Source organism: Heptranchias perlo, chromosome 27 (assembly GCF_035084215.1).
Source record: "Heptranchias perlo isolate sHepPer1 chromosome 27, sHepPer1.hap1, whole genome shotgun sequence".
Classification (NCBI taxonomy): Eukaryota; Metazoa; Chordata; class Chondrichthyes; order Hexanchiformes; family Hexanchidae; genus Heptranchias; species Heptranchias perlo.
Genome location: NC_090351.1, coordinates 40,940,264 through 40,964,491, shown reverse-complemented (window position 1 = coordinate 40,964,491; position 24,228 = coordinate 40,940,264). Strand labels below are relative to the sequence as shown.

At 45.9% G+C, this 24,228-nt stretch overlaps 1 protein-coding gene across 1 annotated transcript in view; it reads left to right on the top strand.

The window, feature by feature from the left end:
* Window positions 1-309: 309 nt before the first annotated feature.
* mdfi (MyoD family inhibitor) overlaps window positions 310-24,228 on the top strand; it is an 83,590-nt gene continuing 59,671 nt past the window's right edge. Inside the window, exons 1-2 of the mRNA XM_068007752.1 lie at window positions 310-480; window positions 23,333-23,461. Of these exons, the coding sequence (XP_067863853.1) occupies window positions 393-480; window positions 23,333-23,461 (217 nt within the window). The 5' untranslated portion in view covers window positions 310-392. The remainder of the gene's footprint in view (window positions 481-23,332; window positions 23,462-24,228) is intronic.

Sequence of the window (24,228 nt, the reverse complement as noted above, 5' to 3'; positions counted from 1 at the left end):
AAAGAACGAGTCTGAGACAGAAAACCTGCAGTAAGTTTGGAAAGAAAAGTTTTTTAAAAGTTTTTGTCAGCTAAAGTTGAAGAACTTTCTGAACTTCTCAATTAAAACTTTCTTTGGCTCAGTCAAATCGATGAGATTTACAAAAGTTTTTTTTTAAAAAACCTGCATGATTCATTCAGAAGAGGAGAGATTTGAAGCGAGAAAGTTTCAGACGGGGCGAAGGCAGACATCCCATAACCCCAGACCAGGCTGTACTTCGAGTTTGGACAAGTTGTTAATTATTGAGTGGTGCGGCTGACATTATGTAGAACAGATTTAAAGGGACGGTTTAACGAGTGGCTGCTGACTTATTCATTCACCGTGTCTCGCTTCCAGCCGCGCCAGATGTCTCAATGTCTCAAGGTAACAGCAACTGCTGCAGTTACACAGAGCAGGAGTCTGAACTCACAGCACACGGGACCCGACCGTCCCGGGACAGAGGTAAGGAGCAGGGCCGAGCGGCCGCAGCGGGTCAGAAACGCGCACACACACTGGGGCAGAGAGAGATAGAAAGACACAGACAGGGGCAGAGAGAGATAGAAAGACACAGACAGGGGCAGAGAGAGATAGAGAGACACAGACAGGGGCAGAGAGAGATAGAGAGACACAGACAGGGGCAGAGAGAGATAGAAAGACACAGACAGGGGCAGAGAGAGATAGAGAGACACAGACAGGGGCAGAGAGAGATAGAGAGACACAGACAGGGGCAGAGAGAGATAGAGAGACACAGACAGGGGCAGAGAGAGATAGAGAGACACAGACAGGGGCAGAGAGAGATAGAAAGACACAGACAGGGGCAGAGAGAGATAGAGAGACACAGACAGGGGCAGAGAGAGATAGAGAGACACAGACAGGGGCAGAGAGAGATAGAGAGACACAGACAGGGGCAGAGAGAGATAGAGAGACACAGACAGGGGCAGAGAGAGATAGAGAGACACAGACAGGGGCAGAGAGAGATAGAAAGACACAGACAGGGGCAGAGAGAGATAGAAAGACACAGACAGGGGCAGAGAGAGATAGAGAGACACAGACAGGGGCAGAGAGAGATAGAGAGACACAGACAGGGGCAGAGAGAGATAGAGAGACACAGACAGGGGCAGAGAGAGATAGAAAGACACAGACAGGGGCAGAGAGAGATAGAGAGACACAGACAGGGGCAGAGAGAGATAGAGAGACACAGACAGGGGCAGAGAGAGATAGAGAGACACAGACAGGGGCAGAGAGAGATAGAAAGACACAGACAGGGGCAGAGAGAGATAGAGAGACACAGACAGGGGCAGAGAGAGATAGAGAGACACAGACAGGGGCAGAGAGAGATAGAGAGACACAGACAGGGGCAGAGAGAGATAGAGAGACACAGACAGGGGCAGAGAGAGATAGAGAGACACAGACAGGGGCAGAGAGAGATAGAAAGACACAGACAGGGGCAGAGAGAGATAGAAAGACACAGACAGGGGCAGAGAGAGATAGAGAGACACAGACAGGGGCAGAGAGAGATAGAGAGACACAGACAGGGGCAGAGAGAGATAGAAAGACACAGACAGGGGCAGAGAGAGATAGAGAGACACAGACAGGGGCAGAGAGAGATAGAGAGACACAGACAGGGGCAGAGAGAGATAGAGAGACACAGACAGGGGCAGAGAGAGATAGAGAGACACAGACAGGGGCAGAGAGAGATAGAGAGACACAGACAGGGGCAGAGAGAGATAGAAAGATACAGACAGGGGCAGAGAGAGATAGAAAGACACAGACAGGGGCAGAGAGAGATAGAGAGACACAGACAGGGGCAGAGAGAGATAGAGAGACACAGACAGGGGCAGAGAGAGATAGAGAGACACAGACAGGGGCAGAGAGAGATAGAGAGACACAGACAGGGGCAGAGAGAGATAGAGAGACACAGACAGGGGCAGAGAGAGATAGAGAGACACAGACAGGGGCAGAGAGAGATAGAGAGACACAGACAGGGGCAGAGAGAGATAGAGAGACACAGACAGGGGCAGAGAGAGATAGAGAGACACAGACAGGGGCAGAGAGAGATAGAGAGAAAGGCACACACACGGGCAGAGAGTTAGAGACAGAAAGGCACACACACGGGCAGAGAGTTAGAGACAGAAACAAATAGTTAGAGACTGAGAGACAGAAACAGATAGTTAGAGACAGACAGAGACAAATACACATTGTGCACAGGAGACACAAACTGAACATGCAATCCCAGAGAGTGAGAAAAACACAAATACAAACATAGAAACACTCAAACATTGACACATACAGACACAGAAACACACACACAGGCACAGAACATAGACAGACAGCAGACATAAACACACACACAGAAACACACACACAGAGATACAGTAAGAAACATGGGCATGTAGAGACATACACAGAACACAGACACACACCGAGAAACAGGACACTGTACAGAAACACACTGAGACATACACATAACCACATGTAGAACATAAATATACACTGAGACACAAAGAACAAGTACATACACACAGACACAGTCACTGAGACACACCCAAGAAACATAGATGCACAGAGAGACACTCAAAACAGACAATCAGACACTGAGAAACATAGCACCATACAGACACACCCCAAGAGACACAGAGGCAGACACCCCGAGAGACAGACACACAGACAGACACACACACACAGACAGACACAAAACATAGACAAAAGACAAAAATTCAGCTGCCTGACCTGCTGAGTATTTCCAGCATTTTCCATTTTTATTACAAAACAAAGACATACACATTTACCGAATCAGAACTATGGGAGGTAGACTAAAAAACACCTCAACCTACAGAAAGATACACACAGAAACAGGGAGTCAGAGCATAGAATATACAGTCAAATACACAAACATACACAAACCTATAGAGAGAGAGATACGCACCCGTGTACACACACAGGCACACGCACCCGTGTACACACACACAGGCACACGCACCCGTGTACACACACACAGGCACATTCAGTTACAAAACATTAACATGAGTGCATCCTACTTGATTTTTTAAAGTTACTGAAATTGTAATGAAAACAAGAAATATTTAAAAGTTCATATTTTGGATGAAATGTTGGATATTCTGCCTGTGAGCCTTGTGATCTAACCAGGGTGAGTGTGGTTTGAATGGATCTGAGGATCAACAGAGGTGAGACATTTAACTACTTAAGGGCTGAATCTGATCATTAAAGTCTAAAAATTGATTGATATACAATCCAATCTTAATGCTAAACGTAAACACAGGAACATAGGGAGGGAGGGCTGAGGGGAAATACATTCAGCGTTGAGATATTTGTTCACCGAGCATGTTTTGTCACTAGCAGACTTGTTACTCTTCCCATTTCTATTCACGGAATGTCAAACCTGTCTCTTGCTGGGCAGATTCGTTCTTGCTTTGCAGTGTTTACTTACTCTGTTTGCTGACATGGCAAAGATGCTCTTTTCTTGTGCCTGATTACCGAGGTGAGGGAGGGGCAAACCAGCTGTATCCAAGGGGCTTCTGAACCCAGCGAGGCTCCACGTGCTGCTTAACTATCGAACCTATGATTGGGGCCATGAGGTCCACCTTTGCTCATCCATCCAGACCGAAGTCTTACATCCACTCCATCACATCATCTAACCAACTCCGAGACCTCTGCACTCCTTCAATTCTGGCCTCTTGCGCATCCACAAATTCCATCACTCCACCATTGGCGGCCGTGCCTTCAGTCGTCCTAAGTGTTCCCTAAGTTCTGGGATTCCTTCCCTAAACCCCTCCGCCTCTCTACCTCTCTCCTCCTTTAAGAAGCTCCTTAAAACCTACCTCTTTAACCAAGCTTTTGGTCATCTCACATCTTTTTATGTGGCCCGGTGTCAAATTTTGTCTTATAATCGCTCCTGTGAAGCGCCTTGGGACGTTTTAATATGTTAAAGCTGCTATATAAATGAAAGTTGTTGTTGTTGTAGGGCGGGCTAACGAGACTGATCCTTGGAGTTAGGGGGAAGAGCTGCGAGGAACAATTTGATAAGTTAGGACTTTCCAGCCCACATAGCTCCAAACTCTATTGCTTGCACCAGTCCGAAGCTCTCTAACACATCCCTGATGGAAAATTGGGGGAGAAGGGACCAATTTTGGGGCACAAGGTCCTGCGCCCGATCTGTGCCCACGTTATGTGGTCGGCATATTGGTAGGTATTCCTGCCAGTCGCCTAAAATAGGCGTTAGGCCCCTATGGCCTGTCTTAGGCCCCCTGGCCGAAATTGTTTGACGATCATTGGGTCCAGGGGCTGGACCTGGTCCCCTCCTGGCGGTCAGCGTGTCCAGGGACTGGACCTGGTCCCCTCCCGGCGGTCAGCGTGTCCAGGGGCTGGACCTGGTCCCCTCCCAGCGGTCAGCGTGTCCAGGGGCTGGACCTGGTCCCCTCCCGGCGGTCAGCGTGTCCAGGGGCTGGACCTGGTCCCCTCCCGGCGGTCAGCGTGTCCAGGGGCTGGACCTGGTCCCCTCCCGGCGGTCAGCGTGTCCAGGGGCTGGACCTGGTTCCCTCCCGATGGTCAGCAGCCTCTGTAGCCGTTAGTGAAACATAAGTGTATATAAAAAAATCAATCAGTAATCGATGATGTGGAGCCTGGAGGAGCAGGAACCTCCCCTGACTCCACATCACTCCCGATCGGCCCCCCACCTGTCGCTGTACATCGGCATTAAAAATAAGCAGTATTTTTTTAACTTTGCTGTGTAGTTTGGAGGAAAGGTTAGTTAGAATTATCTCTGGGACATGGGTTAAGATCAATAATAAAAGAGAGACTTGCATTTCTATAGCACCTTTCACAACCTCAGAATGTCCCAAAGCGCTTTACAGCCAATGAAGTACTTTTGAAGTACAGTCACTGTTGTAATGTAGGAAATGCGGCAGCCAATTTGTGAACAGCAAGATCCCACAAACAGCAATGTGATAATGACCAGATAATCTGTTTTAGTGACGTTGGTTGAGGGATAAATATTGGCCCAGGACACCGGGGAGAACTCCCCTGCTCTTCTTCAAAATAGTGGCATGGGATCTTTTCCATCCACCTGATAGGGCCTCGGTTTAACATCTCATCCAAAGGATAGCGCCTCCAACATGGAACGTCAGCCTAGATTTTGCGTTCCTAGAGGACGACTCGAAACCACAAGTCTTCTGACTCAGTGGCGAGAGTGCTACCCACTGAGCCACACTGACACCTAAAGGAAGGAGGGAAAGGATTTCCTTTCCTGGGTCACTCTAGGATGCCTGGGATGGGCTGACTGAGAGGGCATTGTGGATAATTGTGAGGCTGTCCAACCTTCCCGACTGGTGAGGCTAATGGGTGAGGGGGGTAGCTGGGAGGAAGGGGGCAACTAGTGGAAGATGGGGTAATGGCAGGTAAGGGGGAAGGGAGAGAGCCTGAGTACAATAGAAAAAGTGTTCAGAGTTCTTTTTCATTAAACGTAGAGAGTTCCTGTCACAGAAATCAGGGCCTGATGGGCTAATTAAATGCAGATTCCCAGTGAATGACATGCTTTTCACGTACTCTTAATGTGATGCAATCTGATCTAGAAGCTCTTTCACATTATATTTACATTGTGGAAATATGATGCGGGCCTTTGTAAACTGAATTTATCCCATTCTTGCACCTGGGCAGATTCAGAGTCCAGTGGTAACACTGGGGACCATTGCATGAGCATTTGCTCCTGCCTTTACCGTTCTGGTTTGAAACCTTTCCCAGTGTTAAGGGATTGTCTGTGCTGTGAGAAACACATCGTTCACCTACACGGGTAGGCTGACTGCTCACTCCCAGACAGAACAGACGTTGCAAGTAGCACCAATGCTCACCCTGCACCCACCTCACTGCTGGCTATCCACTTCAGGAGGTAGCGAAGAAAGTATTCTCGGCAGATGGTGCTCGCAGATTAGAAAGACAGCACTGTGGGAGAAATGGGACAGAACTGAGACTGTTCATGGTTAATACATTGATCACATCAGCAGAATTTCCTTGAGTCACGTTGATATTGGAGGAGAGTTCCTAGCACAGTGATTCAGGAGAGCGTTAATTCCCTTTCTAACCTGGGTGCAGATTTTGCGCCACCAGTATCACTAGATAGACCACCACACCCTGACACTCTCACCCACAGGCACTTGTTGAAAATACCTGGCGTTTCGGGTCACTGCTACTTCGGGGCTGGTCTGTCACATTAGTGATAGTGAGAAGCCCCCTGACTCTGAGAAGAAAGAAATAATTTCCATTTACACAGTACGTTTCACAACCTCAGGATGTGCCAAAGCGCTTTACAGCCAATGAAGTAGTTTTTAAAGTGTAGTCACTTGTAATGTAGGAAACACAGCAGCCAATTTGTGAACAGCAAGATCCCACAACCAGCAATGTGATAATGACCAGATCATCTGCTTTTAGTAATGTTGGTTGAGGAATCAATATTGGCCCAGGAAACTGGGGAGAACTCCCCTGCTCTTCTTCAAATGGTGCCGTGGGAATTTTTTACGTCCCTGAGAGGGCAGACGGGGCCTCGGTTTAACGTTTCATCCGAAAGACTGCACCTCCGACAGTGCAACGTTCCCTCAGTACTGCACTGGGAATGTCAGTCCTGGATTATGAGCTCAAGTCTCTGAAGGGGAGACTAGAACCCATGACCTCCATGACTTAGAAGTGAGAGTGCTGCTCGCTGAGCCATGGCTGACACTCTCCTGGAAAACTACACATTCACACGCAGTGGGGAGAATAGTCTCAGGCAGTCCAGAAAGGATTTCAAGCTGGTCCAAAACAACAGGCCAAAAATACAACTGCTTTTAAATAACAATAAAGGATTCCTTTGTTCATTATTTCCTGTTAGATATTGGGGTGGTGGGTGTACTTTAACAGCAAAGCAAGTGTCAAATGATGGGATACCGAAATGATATGACTGCAGCTTGGCTCAGTTGGTTGCACTCTCTCCTCTGGGTCAGAAGACTGAAGACTGCAGGAAATAAGCACATAATCGAGGTAGATCTCCCCGAGTGCAACTGAGGGAATGCTGCGTTGTTGGAGGTGCCACTATTTGGATGAGACTACTGGTGCTGGTGGATGTTAAAGATCCCACAGCACTATTTGAAGCAGAGCAGGGGAGTTCTCTCTGGTGTCCTAATCAATATTCATCCCTCAACCAGAACCACTGAAAAACAGATTAACTGGTCATTTATCTGATTGCTGTTTGTGGGACATTGCTCTGCCCAACTTGGCGGCTGCAACAGTGTAAGAAGAGTGACTGCGCCCTGACATACTCCATTGTTTGTGTCGAGCTTTTGGACTTGCTTCTGACAGGCGTGTTAAGGTGCTGTGTAAATACAAGTCTCTCTCAGTACCCAGCCAGAAGAGGAGAGTGTGGGTTGGGCCAGTCTGGAAAAGCTCACCGGTCAGTCCAAAAACATCAGGTATGTTTCAAACACGGTAAAGGTCACATTCCTTCTTTATTCCTGGTTAGACATTGGGGGAGGAAATGCCTGAGGCATTCCTTCCCCTTCAACAGTGAAATGAACCAGGAGTCATTGTATTTCTTTGCCTCTGTGTTCAGTGACCCCCTCACACTGCCCTTATTGCTGGTCTCAGTCTACCTGGCAGAACTTCGCTAGCTACGCAAAGCTGGGAGGACTCCCACCTGTTTTAATCATTCAAAATTGATTAGTTCCCCCCCCAGACCCCATCCCCTCAGAAACTGAGATGTGTAAATTCACCAGCTCTTGTGGAACTGAAACTAGGCCCAGGAAGGTTCCAGGTTCAATCTTCTGGTCTGTGCTGAGTTGATGGATCTTAGCTCAGACGGTCCAATTGGCCTCACACCCTGGGTGCGATCAGCTGGGGTTCCTGCTCCCGTTTGTTACCCAGTGATCCCTGCCAGAAAGTCAGGATGCCAAATGAAGGCAGAATCAGCCATGATGCCTTCGGCAATGGAGTAGCCTAGCACCAGGAACCATTCAGACTCTCGCATGAAGGAAGACAGCACCCATGGAACAGCGTTGCCAGTATGAGTCAGTGAGCGCCTTTGAGAGGAGGGCAGAGAAATACATTTCTCCTAATATTGTAGAATTGGCCAAAGCAATTTGATTCCTGTTTAACTTTTTGGCTTTTGATGCTGAACTGCAGCAGCTTCTCTCAGGGATCAAGCAGCATGTTTCTAAACAAATCCAGGTCTGTGCGACTTCGTGCTTTCGGTATTCAACTCTGTGCACTGGAGGAATGTGAAAGGAAAGCAAATAAATATTTTATTTTCTCTAAGTGCTGTAGCACTCAGATAGCAATACCTGCATTGCACTGGTGTTTGGCTCGAGGGGTTTGACAGAATCAGGTGACACTGTGGTTCCACAAGGCACTTGTTGACACTCTTGCTGCCAAGAACCAATCTGGCTCAGATATTTCCTGTTTTGGGGGAATGAGACTAGATTGCAAACAGTATTTTGTGGGTTTTTTTGGTGAGTTTTGTGCTCATCTAGATGAGAGATGGCAATACAGAAATAGAACTTTTTCTTCCTTTAACATCAGTCTTAGATTAGGTACAGCACGGGTTAGATAAAGAGTAAAGCTCCCTCTACACTGTCCCATCAAACACTCCCAGGGCAGGTACAGCACGGGTTAGATACAGAGTAAAGCTCCCTCTACACTGTCCCATCAAACACTCCAAGGACAGGTACAGCACGGGTTAGATACAGAGTAAACCAATGTATATGCAGAAAGACCCCTCTGAGGTGGACTGCCAGTGTTGTGCTGCAGATTCACTAGAAACTGGACTGAGATGGCCCATAAAACTGCTAGAACCTAACAGCCAGCTGGTTTTAATCCCAGTAGTCTGGATTAGATTCCAACGGGCTAAACAGTCGCTAAATTTCTAATAAGGATCCAAGAGTTGGGTAAAAGGTTTGATAGAGCAGGTATTGAACTGCAGTTGATCACAGAGATTAATTCCTTTTCTCAGTGATAAACACACTACGAGTGTAAAACGGGCGAGAGCGAATCAGCAGCCCGTTTTACATCTCTCTCCGTTTTTATTTCCATTGAAGTCAATTTCCATTGATTCACTGTCACCTGTTCTACACCATTGCACAAAGTCAAAATAACCCCCAGTAACCCCGACAAAATGGGAATGCTGGGCGGCCACTGACCTCCACTCCTGATCCCGCCAAAACTTCTGGGTTCAGGGCAGGGTCATCTGTTTACCATATTTTGGATGGGTTACTGGGTCAGTATGGGGTATGGGGGGGAAGAGGAAGATGGGGTGTCAGATGGCCCATTGGGGATGTGGCTGGTGTGGGCTGCCTTCAAAACTGAAACGTCCCTAGCGGGTCAGCCCTCTTTATCAGAGGGCCAATCTTCAAAAATTGGTGGCCAGCGATTCTGGTGTCTTCCAGGCCAGGACCTCAACCCAGAGAACCTCCCGGAACCCACTTCCGCCCGTTGAATGACCTGGACTATGGGTCATTCCTGGAATCCAGATTGTTGGGTGGGAGCCTTGGAATTCTGGCAGGGGGAAGCTGCCCCTGGCCTCAATGAGAACCTGTTCTGAGCAGAGACCTGGCGTTTGTGGGTCCTGCCTGATTTTCCACCCACATCGGGCCCCTTTCAGCCTAGTTTGCCCCCCATTATGCCTCAGGCCTTGAGCTATTTCGGGGCCAGTGTCTCCTCATACTCTTCTACCATTCTTTGATAGGGCACCAAACAAACCTGGAATGTTTCTTTCACCTTTAGTCTCCAGCCTCTGTTTTTCCATTGCAACCCTTCTAGTCTTTCTCTCCATTTAATGAATTAATACTAGGGTCAGTCTTCTCTACGCTTTCCTCTCTCGTCCTTCCTTAGCTCCAATTCTACACACTCTTCCTCCTCCCTCCATTTTCACTGTGTTGACATCAAAACTCATCATAATGTATCTTAATCTCTCTAACGAGTTATTTCTCTGGACCTCAAATCTGTAGAGCTCTTTGACAGCCTTAATCTTCCCTGTGATCTACAGCCTTTCAAAACCCAAACTCAGTGTCCGTTAACCACTACTTCGTGATTTGTTTTGTTCCCTTGTCCTGCCCTTGTGGGCCTTAAGATGTCCACTGATTTTTCTCAATAAAAAAAACAAAGCTTGATTTCTTCCCAACCCAAGAGCAAGATTGGCAACGGGTGTAACCTACAAGCAAACCACTGAAATTAACAATGTCAAAAAAAAATTGTGCATTACTCCTTTTAGAAATTCAGATTGTAAAATTACCCATAATTATCCCTGAGTCAGACACAAGAAAAGACATATTGTGGAATTTCTGGACCCTTCTCATGAGAATGCCGTCTATAATATCACCATAACACACAGCTGAAGCTGCAATTACAAAGAAGTTTAGGAAAAATACATTTGAGCAGAAGGCATTTTCATTTCCATTCTTTTCAGTGACTACTTTTACAGAACTAAAAGTAGGTTTGGAACAGACGAGTTTTATAAAATTGAAATTGCTCTGATTTGAGCTTCATTAAGGATAAAAGGTTGAATTTCCAAAGTATTGAAAAGAAAATACACCATCCAGCCTCGAGTGAATAATAGGACAATGACAGACTTATTACCCAATGTGCTTTTTATATATTTAGATTAGAATCAAAAAGTCATGGAGCAAGAAAAGGTGGCTTAACCCAATAACCCCACTCCTCCCACAGCCCCCGTACACTCTCCCCTATCATGGACTCTCCCCACCCATTTAATCTCCTCCCACAGCCCATGTACACTCTCCCCTATCATGGACTCTATCCCACCCATTTAATCTCCTCCCACAGCCCGTGTACACTCTCCCCTATCATGAACTATATCAATGAGATAAAAATTATTTGATCTCCAGATGTTCTCAAGATCTTTAGTCTTCTGTATTGCCTGGCCTTCATGCCAAATGTGAATAGGAATGCCAGGAGTGTTCTCCTCGCGTGATCACCCTCAGAGATGGTTCCTAAGAAGATACTAAAAGAACTGCAAGGATTTCATCTTTTTGAACATACAGACTAATCCATATTGCACTCTTTTAGTATATCACTGTATTTTTTGCTTCTGTATATTAAATTACCTGTAAATAAACCTGACCAGGTAATTTAGCCTGCATGTTTTGGGCTAACAATGTGTTAGTTCTGCCTGCAGATGTGACCAGAGAAGGAGGTATTCTCCAGTAGTTTACCATGAATTGTTGCCCCTCAGCACACTAACCCATTCATAGTATCATAGTAGGTACATTGCAGGTGGGTGCCATTCGGCCCATCGTTCCTATGCCAGCCCTTTGAAACCCATACCTGGTACTGAATAGAGGCACAGATTTACATTTATAAGAGACTCAGTCCACTTATGGAAAATGTCATTCAGCAACTAGCAAGAGAAGTATTTCTTTACAGAGTAATCAACAGCTGCAATGTGTTGCCAGGAAAGAGGTGGAGCCCAGGGATATGGATAAAAAACAGCTGGACTAAATGGCAAGGTTGTATTCAGGAAGGATAAAATCAAATGGGCTGAAGGGCCTCCTTTATCCTAATCTCTGTTATAGAATCATATGGCACAGATGGAGGCCAATCAGCCCACCATGCCCATGCTGGCTCTTTGAAAGAGCGATCCAATTAGTCCCACACCCCTGCTCTTTCTCCATAGCCCTGCAATTTTTTCCTTTTCAGGTACATAACCAATTCCCTGTTGAAAGTTATTATTGAATCTGCTTCCACCGCCCTTTCAGGCAGCGCATTCCAGATCATCACAACTCGCTGCGTAAAAACATTTCTCCTCATCTCCCCTCTGGTCCTTTTTCCAATTATCTTAAATCTGTGTCCTCTGGTTACCGACCCTCCTGCCAGTAGAAATGGTTTCTCCTTATTTACTCTATCAAAACCTATTCATGTGTTGAATGGAGTAATTAAAAATGTATTAAAAATATTTATCATTTAAGCAAATTATGATTAGTGATACTTAAAAACAAGTAGTATTTTTTTTAACCTTGGCTATGTAGTTTGGAGGACAGATTAGTTAGAATTATCTCTGGGGTATGGATTAGGATCAATAATGAAAGGACTTGCATTTTTATAGCGCCTTTCACAACCTCTGGATGGCCCAAAGAGCTTTACAGCCAAAGAAGTACTTTTGAAGTGTAATCACTGTTGTAATGTAGGAAAAGCAGCAGCCAATTTGCGCACAGCAAGATCCCACAAACAGCAGAGATAACAACCAGATAATTTGTTTTTTAGTGACATTGGTTGAGCGATAAATATTGGCCAGGACACCAGGGAGAACTCCCCTGCTCGTTTTTGAAATACTGCCTTGGGATCTTTTACGTCCACCTGAGAGGGCAGATGGGACCTCAGTTTAACGTCTCATCCAAAGGACGGCATCTCCGACAGTGCAGCACTCCCTCAGTACTGACCCTCCGACAGTGCAGCACTCCCCCAGTACTACACTGGAGTGTCTGCCCAGATTTTGTGCTCAAGTCTCTGGAGTGGGACTTAAACCCACAACTTTCTGACTCAGAGGCAAGAATGCAACCCACTAAGCCATGGCTGAATGGTGGATTAAAAGCCTTGCTTTGGCCGACATCCAGAAATTCACTGTCTCAATTGAGTTTGGGGCAGCCCTGAGCCTGGGTCTTTTTACATGCAGGTCCACAGTGCAAAATTACCTGTAATTTGCAGGAATTGGCATCAACTCAGCAATTTTGCTCAGAGCGACTGTAGGAGATGGAAGAGTCCCACTGCTACAGTGAGGGGAGCTCTTCAGAGGCTGGTCCTGGAGTCACGTTACTGGGCCATGCTTGTACCGTACCTGACCTGACAGGGCCTGAGGCTGGTCTAGACAGCAGAAGCAGAAAAATAGTTTAATTACTGACACCACTGACATCTCACCCTCGGTGAGCAGAAAAATGTTGCAGAAAAATGCATGAAATGAAACTCCTGTCATTGATCCGAGAGAAATAGGAACACAACGGAGGGTAATTTTAACTTTGGTCAATGTTGTGAAACGGGTGAGAACGGATCGACCGCCCGTTATACACTGGCCCCAATTTTCTTTCCATTGGTTTCATCGGCCAAAGTTAAAATTACCCCCAACAAAATTGAAGAGCAGGAAAAGGCCAAACAAACTCAATGGATTTTGGTTAAACTTAACCCCACCATCTGCCCTCTTGCTAAACTGCTCAATCAACAACAACAACTTGCATTTATATAGCGCCTTTAACACAGTAAAACGTCCCAGGGTGCTTCACAGGGGTGTAATCAGACAAAATTTGACACCGAGCCACTTGAGATATTAGGACAGGTGACCAAAAGCTTGTTCTACGAGGTAGGTTTTAAGGAGCATCTCAAAGGAGGAGAGAGAGGCAGAGATGTTCAAGGAAAAAAATTCCAGAGCTTAGGGCCTAGGCAGCTGAAGGCACGGCCGCCAATGGTGGAGCGATGAAAATCGGGGATTTCTTCCTATTTTTTTTTCCCCCAGAAACACACGTCGTTGTGTCTAGAACCCAGTTACGCTCTTTACCTGAACGACCCCAGTAACTCGTTCCACGTAACCAGTTACCATTTGGCTGAAAGGCTTCTCCTGCAATTCATATCCCTTTTTTAATTGAAAAGGGTGAAGGGTTTGGCCTTAGTGCAGGACACCGTCAAGGCTGTAACGGGTACAGCAGGGAAACAAAATAGAGTCAATTTGACCGTTGTGACAACACGCCTGTAGATTGTAGGAGGAGGGCAAGACGGGGGGAGGTGAGGAACTCGACAATTTTGAAGTCCTGGGAAAACAAGAGTTTGAGTAGGAGATGGTTGAGATGAGTCTTCAGGGCTGGTTGTTGCTCCCAGTGGGGAGGCCGTTCACAGGGAGCACAGGGCAAGAAATCACGAGTTAGCATCCTGTGGCTTCCTTTCCACTAATCGAGTGCCGTGTACCTGAGATCTCTGCACCAAATGCTCCCCACATGTGCCACTCCCCACTCTCAGTGCGGGAATGTGCAATCGACCCCCCCCACCCCCCGATTTCAGCACAGCGAAAGGTGCAGGGGTTGGGGGGGAATGTGGAACTTAGGCAGAACAAGAAGGTTTAGAAGAGCATTGACCACAGTATAGAAAATATAGAAAGACAACAAAAGGAGAGAAAGAGAAAGAGAGAGGGAGAGACAAGTTGCAGGTGTGAATGGGAACGCCTGCAGACTAGATGTTTCCGTAACTCAGAAGTGCTAATCACCATGAGGAGCAATGGAATGGGACTCATAAATCAAGGGGAAAGGTGCCTCCGGTCACAAAGCTTTGACTGGATCTCTTAATTATAAAGAATTTCTTGACGTTGAATCTCTCTGTTAAAGTGTGCCGTTTTTATTAATTGTCTGCGTCCATGCGGAACATTGATGAGGGTTGGATGAACGGCCAAGGTTTGAAAATCTAAGGCTGAGCAAACTCTTTTCTTAAAACTCACTTTATAAAACAAAAAAAAATTTAAAGCAGCACACCATTCATTTAAAAATGAGATCTAAAATCTTTGTCGCGATTTATCTTTTCAAACCTCAGTCACATTAAACATCAAATCAACGTTACACAGTGGCTGACAATAATTAATAAGAATTTCACACCTTAGCGGAGACTGCCTCAGTCTCTGAGTTAAAATGTGTGTATAGTTATTTTGGGGTCAGTCTTACTACCCTAAGAAGGAGAGAGTAATGGGATTGGGCCATTCGATGTTGGTTTCTTACCTCTGGGATCTAATCATGAATCAAGCCTGAAAAGGTGCGATGAAAGTTTCCCGACTCCCGAGCTGTAAAGGTCAAAAGGGAGGGAATGAAATAAGGAATTGGCACCAGTAATAGTACCAAGGGCATCGGTCTTCCTTACACTTGCTCCAGATGCTTTCTAAGGAGTGCCACTGCTACCATACGGGTAAGTGCCCAAATCACCTTAACCTGAACTGTCATAGGTGGCTCTTGAAACCCATCCATTTCCACCTTCAGCTGGGCTCCTGTTATATTGTAACCTGTGGCAAATAAATACTCAATGCAATGCTCAAGTTGAGTGCAGGGCATTTATTTCCTTGACTCTGTAGTGCGAATGTTGGTGGTCTGAGCTGGCTAGGTGCTGCTCCTCGGCATTTTTTTTATTTGTTCATGGGATGTGGATGTCGCTGGCGAGGCCGGCATTTATTGCCCATCCCTAATTGCCCTTGAGAAGGTGGTGGTGAGCCGCCTTCTTGAACCGCTGCAATCCGTGTGGTGAAGGTTCTCCCACAGTGCTGTTAGGAAGGGAGTTCCAGGATTTTGACCCAGCGACGATGAAGGAACAGCGATATATTTCCAAGTCGGGATGGTGTGTGACTTGGAGGGGAACGTGCAGGTGGTGTTGTTCCCATGTACCTGCTGCCCTTGTCCTTCTGGGTGGTAGAGGTCGCGGGTTTGGGAGGTGCTGTCGAAGAAGTCTTGGCGAGTTGCTGCAGTGCATCCTATGGATGGTACACACTGCAGCCACGGTGCGACGGTGGTGAAGGGAGTGAATGTTTAGGGTGGTGGATGGAGTGCCAATCAAGCGGGCTGCTTTGTTCTGGATGGTGTCGAGCTTCCTGAGTGTTGTTGGAGCTGCACTCATCCAGGCAAGTGGAGAGTATTCCATCACACTCCTGACTTGTGCCTTGTAGATGGTGGAAAGGCTTTGGGGAGTCAGGAGGTGAGTCACTCACCGCAGAATACCCAGCCTCTGACCTGCTCTTGTAGCCACAGCATTTATGTGGCTGGTCCAGTTAAGTTTCTGGTCAATGGTGACCCCCGGGATGTTGATGGTGGGGGATTCAGCAATGGTAATGCCGTTGAATGTCAAGAGGAGGTGGTTAGACTCTCTTTTGTTGGAGATGGTCATTGTCTGGTGCGAATTTTTGTGCATTGTTTCAGCTGTGTGACAACTAACTAACCATTCCTGCTAAGTGATTTCCTTGTGGAAGAATTACATCGAAGTTACAGAACAGGAACAGGTCATTCGGCCCAACGGGTCTATGCCGGTGTTTATTCTCCTCACGAGCCTCCTCCCTCCCTACTTCATCTCACCCTATCAGCATATCCTTCTATTCCTTTCTCCTTCGTGTGTTTATTTAGCTTCCCTTTAAATACATCCATGCTATTCACCTCATCTACTCCTTGTGGTAGCGAGTTCCACATTCTAACCATTCTCTGGGTAAATACATTTCTCCTGAATTCATTATTGGATTTGACTATCTTATATCGATGACCGTTAGTTTTGGACTCCCCCCACAAGTAGAAATAAGTAGAAAGAAGTAAGTGGCATGCTGCAGGATTTCATTGATAGTCTGTTGGGTTACGCATGGCCATGGTCCTTTACATGAGTCAGCAGCATTGTGGACTGTGGTGGCCAGCTATGCAAGGTGCAGCAGGCAATTCTGGGATCAGTCGCTTCAAGTGCGTGCTTTCTCTGCCCGAGTCCTTACAGTAGCGTTTGTGACTTTTCACCAATTGAAGTGACATTGCTCAGCAAGTTACGCCTGTACCTGCAACAACTTGATGAATGATCAGATGGCCTCACCTTTCCAATGTTCTTTCGGGTGCTGAGGATTGCTGCTTTAGAGGATTCAGTGTGGCTTGCTTCTTGTTAGCCAGCCCACTGTGTAAGAAACACTTCCTGTGCAGGGTTTTCATGGATAAAGCAGCATGGGAGATTGCTCTAAAAATTTTTAGTCATCTACACTTTGCCCACAATTTAGAGAGGGTGCAGGAAAGATTTTCTAGAATGGTACCAGGGATGAGGGACTTCAGTTATGTGGCGAGACTGGAGAAGGTGGGATTGTGAATCTGCTGCTTCCACCCTTCCAGGCAGTGCATTCCAGATTATAACAACTCGCTGCATGAAAAAATTTGTAGAGGGAGCTTTACTCTGTATCTAACCCGTGCTGTACCTGCCCTGGGAGTGTTTGATGGGACAGTGTAGAGGGAGCTTTACTCTGTACCTGACCCATTTGATGGTGCCTGAAACAGAAACATCCTTCACCTTGATGAGCATTAAAAAAATAAATTTTATCGTGAAAAAAAGGCTCTTTAAACCATTTTGATGGAGTTTTCTATTGGGGTTGTATTCTCTAGAGTTTCGAAGGTTAAGGGGTGATCTGATCGAAGTTTATAAGATATTAAGGGGAACAGATAGGGTGGATAGAGAGAAACTATTTCCGCTGGTTGGGGATTCTCGGAGTAGGGGGCACAGTCTAAAAATTAGAGCCAGACCTTTCAGGAGCGAGATTAGAAAACATTTCTACACACAAAGGGTGGTAGAAGTTTGGAACTCTCTTCCGCAAACGGCAATTGATACTAGCTCAATTGCTAAATTTAAATCTGAGATAGATAGCTTTTTGGCAACCAAAGGTATTAAGGGATATGGACCAAAGGTGGGTATATGGAGTTAGATCACAGATCAGCCATGATCTTATCAAATGGCGGAGCAGGCACGAGGGGCTGAATGGTCCTACTCCTGTTCCTATGTATTGAAAAAAATCAGAGACAAGAAGGATTAATATGGGAGCAGAGAGGTTGGAGGTGAGGGAGCAAACACATACTACAAGCCTTTCCTTGTGTCCTGTCCAGGATTGTGAGTAACAGCTTGTTCCAGAGGTTCGAATAGTTTACCCTTCATGTTTGTGTACATTTCATGATTTAATTTCATCCTCTCAATTAACATAATTCAAAAAACATGTTGATTGGAATGACGTTCTTTAAATTTATATTGGCTCCATATGGCCGCTCTAAATCTTTAAATACCTCCTTTGTTAATTTGTTTTCTTTTTTCAGTAAAGTGGAGGACCCAGGCCTTCATTTCTATTCTCCCAGGAACTCCAGTTCAGAGGCACTTCATACATCTAAAGCTCTCAGACACTCACTCAGTTTGATGCTTTCTTTTGGCCTAACGGGGTCTGACACTGTTAGAAACCCATTGCCATGTTAAAGAGTCTCCAAACCAAACTACGGAGAAACCAGCACAGGGAGAGCTTCTGCTGGTCCAACATGGAGTGCACGCACTCTGACAGGGTCAGATCCTATTTACCTAAGACGAAGGAGCTCTGGAACAGACTGACAAGAGCCAAAGTCCAAAAACTGCCATGTGAACAAGAATAAAGCAAGAGTTTAACCAACTAAAACCACTAGATTGCCATGCTCGCTGACCTACGTTGGCTCCCAGTCCAGCAACACCTCGATTTTAAAATTCTCATCCATGTTTTCAAATCCCCCCATGGCCCTCGCCCCTCCCTATCTCTGTATCCTCCTCCAGCCCTACAACCCTCAGAGATCTCTGCGCTTCTCCAATTCTGGCCTCTTGCGCATTCCCGATTTTAATCGCTGCACCATTGGCGGCCGTGCCTTCAGCTGCCTAGGCCCTAAGCTCGGGAATTCCCTCCCTAAACCTCTCCGCCTCTCTACCTCTCTCTCTCCTCCTTTAAGACCCTCCTTAAAACCTAACTCTTTGACCAAGCTTTTGATCACCTGTCATGATATCTTCTTACATGACTCGGTGTCAAATTTTGTCTGATAACACTCCTATGAAGCGCCTTGGGGTGTTTTATTACGTTAAAGGCACTATATAAATGCAAGTTGTTGTTGTTGTAGATTACCAGCAGAGAGCGCTGGTAAGCTTCTTGCTGGTTGTCCAGTGAGGACTGGCCCACTGGTTAGAGCATTGTTTTGCAAGGGCATCTGAAGCCAGAGGGGATGGAACCTAACCCCAGTGAGGGGGTCTTTCTGTCCATTTCCCAGGTCAATCAACAGTGGAGGATTAAGCCCGGTTCAAATGTTGGATTAGCAAGTTTTCCACAAAGAGCAACATCAATTCCCATCTTCTATCACCAGGTGTATCATTTCGGAACCATCTTGATGCCAAAAAGATCCCTCTTTCCTCCACTCCCAAGATGGATGGTCAGTAGCTGATTGTTAGACTACTGACCAGTGTGGCTTTGATCTGTCTTTTGATGGATAGCGGGTGACCAGGAGCACCTCAGGAGCAGGACAACTCACCATAATATGTGCGAATGCATTGTCACCATCCTCCTACACCGTACCGTGGACACACACCAAACCCCTCTGAATGGTGATTCCACCAGCTGCAAGTGCAGAGTTTCAGCAATAATTTCAATCCTGCCAGTTTGGATTGTCATCAGTTCAAAGCCAGGCAGAGAGAGAAAGAACAAATAAACTTTTGGTTTGAATAGTTTTTAATTGCTTTACCAGGCCCCTTACATTTGCCGTTTGGAAACTGGTATAACTGCCTCCCAACAGCACTGCTTAGCTTTCATTTGTAGGAGAGCAAGAGAAGGAGCAGGAACACCACTGAATCCCAGCTCAGTTGAAGATCCCAAATCCAAGTGGGCCACGAATCAAGGCCCACTTAGAAACATAGGAACAGGAGTTGGCCATTCAGCCCCTCGCGCCTGTCCCCCATTCAGTGAGATCATGGCCGATCTGTATCAACGTGGAGCAACAAGTCTACCAAGGGCCTAGTGACTACATTGCTGGATTAGCAACCTAGAGGTCATGAGTTCAAGTCCCGCTGTTGTGAAATTGAATTTAGTGAATCTGGTAGTTTGTGGGCTAGTACGAGGAATAGTGACTGAAAGCTGCAGATTGCAATAAAAACCCAACTGGTTCATGAGTGAAGAGAACTGGCCACCTACCCACATTCTCAATACATCCCTCAACCCCACCTACCCACCTTTTCACCATATCCCTCAACCCCACCTACCCATCATCTCACCATATCCCTCAATCCCATCTGCCCATCTTCTCAACACATCCCTCAACCCCACCTACCCATCTTCTCACTATGTTCTTCAATCCCACCTACCCACCTTCTCACCATATCCCCCTCTCTCTCCAGAAACACTGTATTCATACTGTCCACCTCAATGCATTTCCCTGATAACGTATTCCGTGAGTCAATATCCTTTGGTTGATAGAGTTCCTCAACCTTCCATTCTTGCTCCCAACTTTATTTTCACCTTTTACCATTCTGAAGACTTTTCTGCTCTTGGAACTGTTCCCAGCAGTTAGTCACTTCCCTTGGGGAATTACGTAAATCAGAGAGCCAGTGAATCAAAGCTTGTACATGGCTCATCGGAGGAGACAGCTCAATGGGTCAAACTGCCTTTTCCAATTTTATCCTTTCTTATCTCCTCAGACATTTAGAGTTTTAGTTGTGTTTATGTCCTTTTGGTAAAATAGCTCAGGTTAGTCTCTGAATCTGTTTACTGTGCTGTGTAATTCTCCAACCTATGGGTTAATAACTAACAGCAGCATGTGCATTTATACCTGGAGACTGGACTGAGTCAGCTTCATGTTCAGACTCACGCTTGAGGTTAAGTGACTCATTGCTCACACACAACCTTCCCATTTACCATGGTTTATTTGTGCTTTTGTCGTAAATCCATAAATATCAGCCCTCTGAGTGTTGGAACAGAAAATAGATAAATAACAAGAGCACAAACATCAAGCTGTTTGTGATATTGCAGCTTCTCAAACCTTCCTGCAACAGAAATACACACAGTCTGCAGAAAGCTGAGGTGAGATGTTTAGTCACATAAAATTACACAGAATGTACAGCACAGAAACAGGCCACTTGGCCCAACTGCTCTATGTCAGTGTTTATACGCTACACTCTGATGACCTATTCCCACCCTGCCCCCCGTATCCCTCTATTCCCACCCTGCGTCCCCCCTCCCCCATATCCCTCCATTCCCACCCTGTCCCCTGTACCCCTCTATTCCCTTCTCCCTCATGTGTGCATCAAGCCTCCCCTTTGAGTGGTTTAAACAGAGGACATTAATACACTAATGTGGCAGTGAGTTCAACATTCTCTCCATTCTCTGTGTAAAGAAATTCTTCCAAAATCCTTTATTGGATTGGTTAGTGGCAATCTTATAATTATTCCCCCTTGTTCTGGACTCAAACGTCTCCCTGCAGATCTGATTCACTCAATTCTCTCCCAAGTCCAAGTTGTCTCCTGACCTGCAGTGAAAGTCTCAGGTTGTCTTCCAGTACAGTCTGTGGCCGTTGCCATCTACCAATACATTGTTCAATCTTCTCTTTACTTTTGAGCCTCAACAGTGAGGCCCTAAAATTCTCTGGTCCTGTGACCATAAGTGGGTGGATTTGTGGGCAGGGGAAGGTGGGATTTGGGGCAGGATCTGGTTGGGCTGACTTCTGGCCCCATTTTTCTCACCTGTCAGAAATTTCAGCCATGGTGGAGCTGAGCACAGAACATACTGCCCACAGGCGGTTGGACGGGTATATCATAACCCCACGCAAATGAGGAAAGTATGTCTTACCACATATCCTCCAACAACGCTGGACGCAAGAGATGCTCATGTGTTCCCTGGCAACCAGCATTGCTAAGGGCCACTGGGGAAGATTTTCAAAAGGCCTTCGATAAGGCATCGCATTGTAGACTAAAGTCAGAGGCCGTGGAGTCAGGGTACAGGTAACAGAAAGGCGAGCAAAACAGAAAACAGAGTGCAGGGGTTAAGGGTAGCTACTCCAGACTGGGAAAAGGTGGGAAGTGATATTCCACAGGGATCAGTGCTGGGACCACTGTTGTTCACAATTTACATCAACGATTTGGATTCGGGAATCGGAAATACAATTTCAAAATTTGCGGACGAACCAAATTGGGGAGTGGAGTTAATACAAAGGAGGAATGCGACAAAATACAAGAAGACATTAATAAACTTACAGAATGGGCATGTAATTGGCAAATGAATTTCAATATAGATAAGTGTGAGGTGGTGCATTTAGGTAGGACGAATAAGGAGGCCACATACTGCTTGGATAATAAGAGTCTGAATGGGGTGGAGGAGCAGAGGGATCTGGGGGTACAGATACACAAATCACTAAAAGTAGCGACGCAGATTAATAAGGCCATAAAAAAGGCAAACCAAGCACTGGGGTTCATTTCAAGAGGGATAGAATTGAAAAGCAGAGAAGTTATGTTAAATTTGTATAGAACCCTGATTAGACCACACTTAGAGTACTGTGAACAGTTCTGGTCTCCATATTATAAAAAGGATATAGAGGCACAGGAGCAGATGCAAAAGAGATTCATAAGGATAATACAAGAACTGGGAGGATATACTTATCAGGAAAGGCTGAACAGGCTGGGGCTTTTTTCTCTAGAAAAGAGACGGCTGAGGGGTGACCTGATAGAGGTCTTTAAGAAAATAAAAAGGTTTGATAGGGTAGATGTAGAGAAAATGTTTCCACTTGTGGGGGAGTCTAAAACTCGAGGTCATCAATATAAGATAGTCACTAATAAATCCAATAGGGAATTCAGGAGAAACTTCTTCACGCAGAGAGTGGTGAGAATGTGGAATTCACTACTACAAGGAGCAGTTGAGGCGAATAGCGCAGATATATTTAAGGGGAAGCTAGATAAACACACAAGGGAGAAAGGAATAGAAGGATATGCTGATAGTTAGGGAGATAGAGAGGGAGGAGACTCGGGTGGAGCATGGACCCGTTGGGCCGAATGGCCTGTCCCTGTGCTGTCGACTCGATGTAACTCGATGAAAGGCCAGTTTCGGCAATGCAATCGATTGCACAGCAATCAGTTGTACTTCAAAACTGCTAACTTCCTCCTACTGTTAATTGCACGCAAACTTGAGCAGAAAGATTTTAAATGAGCTGATGGTTTCTGAGAGTCATGGTTATACGTGTGTTCACTTAATGCTTATCCCCAAAGAGTTGCATGGAACAAATGGAATTTTTTTAGAATATTGTTATTTTCTACAAATTAACATTTTGGTTCTTGCTCAGCAGTTGTCTTCTGTGAAAGTGGAAATAAATAGGGATTGGTGATAAATTTTACTTAATCTTAAAGATTACACAGAAAGTCCAATATTTTGATATTTTGGATCAGAAGGACTGAATAGACTTTGTTGTTAAACATCTTTCTTGTTCCTTAGAGGCCCAGCTGGACTTTAATGTGGGCTCCGGTACCAAATGGATTCACTCAACCATAGGCCATTTCAAACAACCTTTCACCTCTCACCTCGTCCACAAGGTGACTTACACAAAATTGAAAGAAAGAACTTGCTTTTATATAGCGCCTTTCACGACCTCAGGACGTCCCAAAGCACTTTACAGCCAATAAAGTATTAATGAAGCGTAGTCACTGTTGTAATGTAGGAAACGCAGCATCCAATTTGCGCACAGCAAGATCCCATTAAACTGCAACGTGATAATGACCAGATAATCTGTTTTTAATGATGTTGGCTGTAACAATAGATTTATCCTTGTTTCAGGTGATGAAAATGAAGGCACGGATCACTTGTTGTCGAGGGAGGACACTGCAGCAATCGAGGAGCAGGCATCTCAACAGGAGGTAGAGAACAAGGCAGGAGGTCACAGTACAGCAGTAGATGCCATCACATGTGAGTCCAACTGCTTGTCATACTGAGACAAGATAGAGTGTTTGCTGAAGGGTTATAGCATTAATAGATGAGATAGAAATTAAAAATTCTGCTCCCTTGTCTAACGCAAATACTCCAATACAGATATTAAAAGTTTATGTGGACCAGGACCCAATGATGATGATTCCTCCGCCAACAACCCTCCCCCCACCTATTTGTGTCCTCTCTCCCCCTGAAGGCGCTGACTGCCACTGGGTTACAATTCCACAAGCCCTCTGGTACCTTGTTCAAGTAATCACTCTTCATGGACAAGATTAGACAGTTCGCATCGGCACAGTATTGGACCATGGGGCGGGCATCACAGCTGCCAGATCCTTGTCCCCACCCAATCTCCGCACATGTCCTGGCTAATTCTTGCCCCTCTTAGCTCAGGATCGCTGAGGCCAATTTAAGACACCAACTATTGCCACAGCGCGGGTCAGTCGTGGACCCCCTTTGGTCAGTATCACACTGGACAATCTGGGACTGTGGACAAGTAACATTACCCCTGAGTTTCTCTCTACGCTTCTTAATGATGCTGGGCATTTTAAAAAAAATAATGGTGTGGCAGTGACAGCGCGTTGGAGCAGCAGAGCCCGATACACGGAATAAGATCCCCAACTCAGGCGCATCACTGTGCCAAACGTAGGCTGAGGGAGGGAGGGAGGGAATGAATGAGCAGGTCACACACTCCTCATAACTGGTTTCAGAGTGGCATTGGCATGGGGCTTAGGAGCAAGTTCTGTTCT